We start from the raw sequence: 5952 nt of genomic DNA on the forward strand, positions 1-5952 counted from the left end.
AATCTGTCCAATTTTCTATGTTGATAAAAGTGAATTAGACGTGAGTTCAATCTTTTTTGCATGAAATTAAAAAATAAATCACATACTATGATTTAATTATTAATTAACGGTTTAATTTGTTGTATATAACATGCTTGGAAAGTGATAGAAATAAAAAAAAGAAATAATTAACAAACATAAAAATAATATTCCTGTTTTATAAACATACATAATTCGCAAGGCCCTGGTTCATTAAAATTATTATATCATATATATTGGCACATTCTTTCTTAGAAAACTTGTAAATAAAGACCCTCATATCTGAAATTACGATTTGAGACTCTCAATTTGAAAAATAACAAATAAAGATTATGTCTCATATTGTTAATATGAAATTTTGGTGAAATGTCTGAAATGTCCCTTAGTCAAATTGTGATTTAATCTACTGAAGTTGTCATTTGCTAAAGTAAACTTATCATTTGTCATACTAGCCATAGTCAATTTGTCACTTGGCATATACTCAGCCAAGTTGTAATTTGGTCTACTGAAATTGTCATTCAATAAAATGAATTTGTCATTTCCCATAGTCTAACTTGTCATTTGGCTGAGGAGCATTTAAAATATTTCATTAAGATTTTATATTTGCAATATGAAACCGGGTCTTTATTTGTTATTATCCAAATCAAGAGTCCTAAATTTCACATATTGGGGGTTTTATTTGCCATTTGTCCTTCTTTCCTTTAAATTTATATATAGGAAGTACTACTATTTAATTTAAAATTTTGGCAATTACCTTTATCCAAATCTACGCCCAGCCACAATAGTCATGAAATTGAAATATCCATCATGTCAGGTTTTAAAAGACATGAATGCACGGGCAGATCAGTTGGCACTTTTGACTTTTTGTTTTTTTTGGCCATGGACACCTTTGACGTTACCATCTATAGTGATCCATTTTCGTGTAAGATATGGTAATTTCGGTACTTAATATATAAACATTATTTTTATATTTAATTTAATTATAAATATAAAATTCTAATCGAATTTATTTTAATATTTATTTATTTTGCTTTTAAATAATTCATATAGTTGTTACATATGTTAAGAAATTACTATCAATGAGTATAATTCAAATACTAATTAATAAAAGTGTTTTAAACAAAAAAAAAACAGCATCTATTTATTATAAATAATTAACTTCTATAGTTATTTTTAAATTAATCAACTACATCTTATATTAAAAGATGGAAGTGGTATGATCTAGGGCTCATTTGATTCACCCCCAAGATATCTATAGTTTCATACAATAAATTGTAATGAAAATACAATGCAATAGTAATCACATACTACCTCCGGTCCTAATTATAAGAGCCAGTTGACTAATTTGAGGAGATTAAGGAAGTATGTTGAGTTAGTTATTTGTCCTAAATAGGTGTTGTCTTTCCTAAAATATCCTTGCTAATCAAGTGTATTGACTAAAACTCTTATTATTAGAAGGGCTACTTTAGAAAAATATATATAAATATGAGAAATAAAGTGGATTGAGATCTTATATTTAAGATCAAAATAAAAGTCAAACAGGATCTTATATTAAGAACCGAAAATAGTATATAAGTGCGTACACACTTGAACATGTTAACGCCAAATTCAGATTTAGAATTTCGTTTAAACATGACGGGGGCCTCATCTAGACAACTTGCAGTTGATGCGTCAGCTTAGGCATAACTTCAACTTGTGTGTTTTTGGCACATTTTTTCGGTGCCCTTTGCATAACTTGGTTTTTTTTTTTTGGCGAACAACTTTAATAAATATTTGGTATTAAAAAAATGGAAATATCGGTTCACTTTGTTTGGGGGTGGGTGGTTGGCGCGGGGTTCAAAAATGAGACATCGGGTCTCAGTCTGACAAATCAAGCTCCCAGCTTCACTCTCAGCCTCACAAGTAGTTTTCAATTTCCCTCCAAAAAAAAAAATCTTTCATAAAATGAAAAGAAACATTTAAAAAGAAAAATCTAAGCTGACGTGTCTATTCCCGGCCAATGCACTATCCGACAACCAAGTTCCTCTTCCTCCTCAGCAACGTGTAAATGACGTGTCAGAGAAATCCAAATCTCCCACGTTTGGAAAATTTCATGACACGTGGCAACTTTTACGGCGTCTTCCTTCCTCCTTATTTTCCTACCTCGCTTTCTATAAATAAGGCGTCATTCATTTCGCTTCTCTCACTCGTCGTCCGATTCTTCTGCTTCTTCTTCTAATTCAAATTCTCTTGCTTCCATAATTTCCCCTCTGGTAGATTTCTCTCTTCCTCGGTTTTCTTTTTCCCACGCGTTAACATTTTCTCGGTTCATTTTCAAGGGAGAGATAGAATATTTTCCTTTTCGATCTTGTTAATTAATTTTCTCGTGAAAGAAAATGAAGGAAAGCGCAGGAAACCCTCTGCATCTTAAGTCCGTTAACCACATCTCCCTCATCTGCAGATCAGTGGAAGAATCCATAAACTTCTACCAGAACGTTCTTGGCTTCTTCCCTATCAGGAGGCCCGGCTCTTTCGATTTCGATGGCGCCTGGTAATTTCTACGTACCCTTTCCCTCCTTCAAAAAAATAATAAATAAATAACCCAAGAAACGTAACAGGATTGTTTTCAATAGTTTCCTTACGTTTTTGTGTTTGATGATGAACTGTGTGAAGGCTATTTGGGTACGGGATCGGAATTCATTTGCTGCAAGCAGAAGACCCGGAGAACCTTCCCAAAAAGACAGAAATTAATCCAAAGGATAATCACATATCCTTCCAGGTGAGATCATATTATGCTCAAAAACGTGGTTTTGGGTTCTGAACATTACTTTTGCCCTTTTTTGGAACAAAACTCTTCTTATATACTACAAATGTGTATTGATCTCTCTAAATTATCCTTTGGTATGAACTTCTTACAATTAATAGCGGTATTTTAGGGAAAAAAAATTAGATAATGCAGGTGAAGTTTTGTATTTAGAATCAAATCTAACTCTTCACTAGTTTTATACTATCTCCAGTCCCAATCATAAGACCGTATTTGTAGACCACAAACGAGGTCTTATAATTAAGACCAGAGGTAGTATTAAGGACTAAAGGTAGTATTTATCTCATATAATGTAAAATCACGTGAAATAAGTTAAATCAAACACCCACTGGCTCTCAATTGTCAAACGGTTTTACTGATGGATGATGGTGATTTGTGTTTTGAAGTGTGAGAGCATGGGAGGAGTGGAGAAGAGGCTGAGGGAGATGGAGATGGCGTACGTGAGGTCCATGGTAGAGGAAGGTGGGGTTCAAGTGGATCAGCTGTTTTTCCACGACCCAGATGGGTTTATGATCGAGATATGTAACTGTGACAGTCTTCCCGTGGTCCCATTGGCCGGTGAGGTTGCCAGATCATGCTCTCATCTCAACCTCCAGATGATGCAGATTCAACAAGTGGTCCATCCCTAATTAAGAACACACCAGTATCAGATTTGAATCCCTCTCAGATATACATCAATAAGACTATTCCACTTGATTTATTAGGGTTTATCTTTGTCCTTCTTCTTTTTCTCGTAATTAATACTTGTTTGGAAGGATATTCAAATCAATGAAATAATTCCATCATCGCCCCAGGAAGAGGAACCTAGTACCTTCTTGTTCTTTATCCTTTAATGTGGTTTTGTTTATTATAGTTGATTAGGTTGGTTTAAGTTGTAAATAATTGCATGGTTATCCCAAACTGTTACGTAATTATGAAATGATCAATGATAAATTAGTAGTATTATTGTTTTGTACCATTTGGTTGATGTGGCTTCGTATTGTCCTTGATCAAAGTCCACCACTTGCAGCTTTCATTATATGGTGGTGGGTCCTTCAGGGCACGTCGCCATCGTTGTACGGGTAAGTTCTCATCAACATTTCAAGGATCAGCAGTATTCTTTCCCTATCACTTTCCATAGCCTACTTCTTTGTCAACAAGGCCACACTCAAAACCCATGGATCAATAACCTGATTTTTGCTTGCCATAATCTGTTCATATAAGCCGTAGTACAAATTCTTTTCACATGCTTACTTTATAAATTATAAAATCATGATTGAAAAGCCAGTTCAGGACTTTAAAACGTCCCTCCAAATAAGCATGAGAAGCAATGAGTTGATGAACATTGATAGACCAAGATTGAACCAAAATCGTTATAATTAAAATAATATAACTTAATTAAAAAGACATTAATTAATAACTAAGTGAACGAACACTCGTGTATAAATAATACATAATTCAATAAAATAGAATTACGAAAGTAAAAGATATTGATGGATTGTTTCTTCCTTTAAAAAAGTCAAAATGGCATTGCTTCAAACTTGGTAAAAAAGAAAAAAACTAAAATTCAAATTCACTACTCTAAATGTCCGACTTAGATTAGGTTTTAGTACTACTCCTCCGGTCTTTAATATAGGACCCAATTGTTGAGTTGGTTTTGGTCCTAAATATAAGACCCATTTATCATATTTATCAATTTTCTCTAAAGTATCCCTATGATACTCTCTCAACCATAATCAAGTAGAAGATGGAGATGAGGTATTAAGAAAGATGATTATGGTATTTAGGAAAAACATGTCACATTTTTTATAATTAACTAACTTACCTAACTTCCTTAATCTAATCAAATTAGTTAAATGAATCTTATATTAAGGACCGGAAGAGTATATTGTTTCAGGCTTTTAAATATTTATGAAATTTTTACGCTATATGCTTTTCAATCACTAATGCCGTCATAACTAAATCCTAACTTGCATGGCTCCATTTAGGGGTGAGCAACAAACCTATTACCCGCTAACCCGCCCATGACCCATGAAATTTTTTCCCATTTAAGCCTGCCCAATTAGCCCAAATAAAAGATTATAAACGGATGGGCTTAAATGGGCAGATTAGCCTATTAAACGGGTTGGGCTATAGGCAAGGTATTGGGCTGCCTATACCCGCCCGTTTAAGTTTTAATTTTTTTAAAATATTTTTATTCTTCATTTAATTGATGATATTATTTCTTATTCATCTTTTATCAAACATTCATGCTTGTCTAAGCTTTTATTTTATCCTTTAGGTGAAAGTTGCAACTTTCAAAGTTTATGAGACTTTATGATTGGTGACTACTTTTATGATTTTATCAGACTTTGATTGTTTGCGAATCTAAGTGAGGTTGTGTGATTGAATATGATTGATGTTATTTCATATTTGATTTGCTATTTGGCATGCAAAATTTATTGACAGCTTCATAAGATTACATATAAAAAATAATTATACTGAAAAAAAATTTAAAAAAATAAATGGGTTACCCCGTAACCCGGTTAGTCCAAACGGGCTGCCCCGTAACCCATTTAATACGGGCTAAATGGGCTACTACCGGGTTATGGGTTAGCCCATGCCCATTTATGAATAAATGGGCGGGCTATGGGCTAACCTTCGGGTTAGCCCACCCTGCCCATTGCTCAGCCCTAGCTCCATTTGTTGCTCTCTCTCTCTCACACCAAGAACACAATATGTTGGGTGGCGTTGTAGATAATATATATGGAGGAGAATCCAGGATCAATTGCTTTGAATGAGGCAGATTCCCGTTATTAATTGTGACTGCCCAAAAAAAAAAAACAGCATAGTTGCTTTAATTTAATTAATTCAAATGTAATACTTTAATTTATTTTGTCTTTTGAGTTTATAATTTTTTTTCTAAACTATGTATCTTTATTATTCCACATCTTAAACGGATATTTCTAGGTAGTATAAATTATTAAAAAGATATTTTTTTTTTAACGAAACAGCATAGATTTGTTCACAAAGAATTAAGTTAATTGATTTTATTAATTTCCATAAATTAAATATTTTATTTTTATTTTAGAATGGGAGGCAATATATGGTTGGTTTGGTGAGGAGGAAAGGACAATTATGATGACGCCCAAAGGGAGGCAGAGACAAGGACC

At 33.2% G+C, this 5952-nt stretch overlaps 1 protein-coding gene across 1 annotated transcript; it reads left to right on the top strand.

The window, feature by feature from the left end:
- The first annotated feature begins 2216 nt into the window (after positions 1–2216).
- Positions 2217–3779, top strand: LOC114735808 (uncharacterized). The gene is made up of 3 exons (XM_028923563.1): positions 2217–2548; positions 2671–2776; positions 3208–3779. The coding sequence occupies exons 1-3, from the start codon at positions 2394–2396 to the stop codon at positions 3448–3450; spliced, it is 504 nt and encodes a 167-aa protein (XP_028779396.1). The 5' UTR covers positions 2217–2393; the 3' UTR covers positions 3451–3779.
- The last annotated feature ends 2173 nt before the right edge of the window (positions 3780–5952 follow it).

This window comes from Neltuma alba, unplaced genomic scaffold, assembly GCF_004799145.2.
Source record: "Neltuma alba isolate B1F8T4 unplaced genomic scaffold, ASM479914v2 tig00013254_pilon, whole genome shotgun sequence".
Taxonomy (NCBI): Eukaryota; Viridiplantae; Streptophyta; class Magnoliopsida; order Fabales; family Fabaceae; genus Neltuma; species Neltuma alba.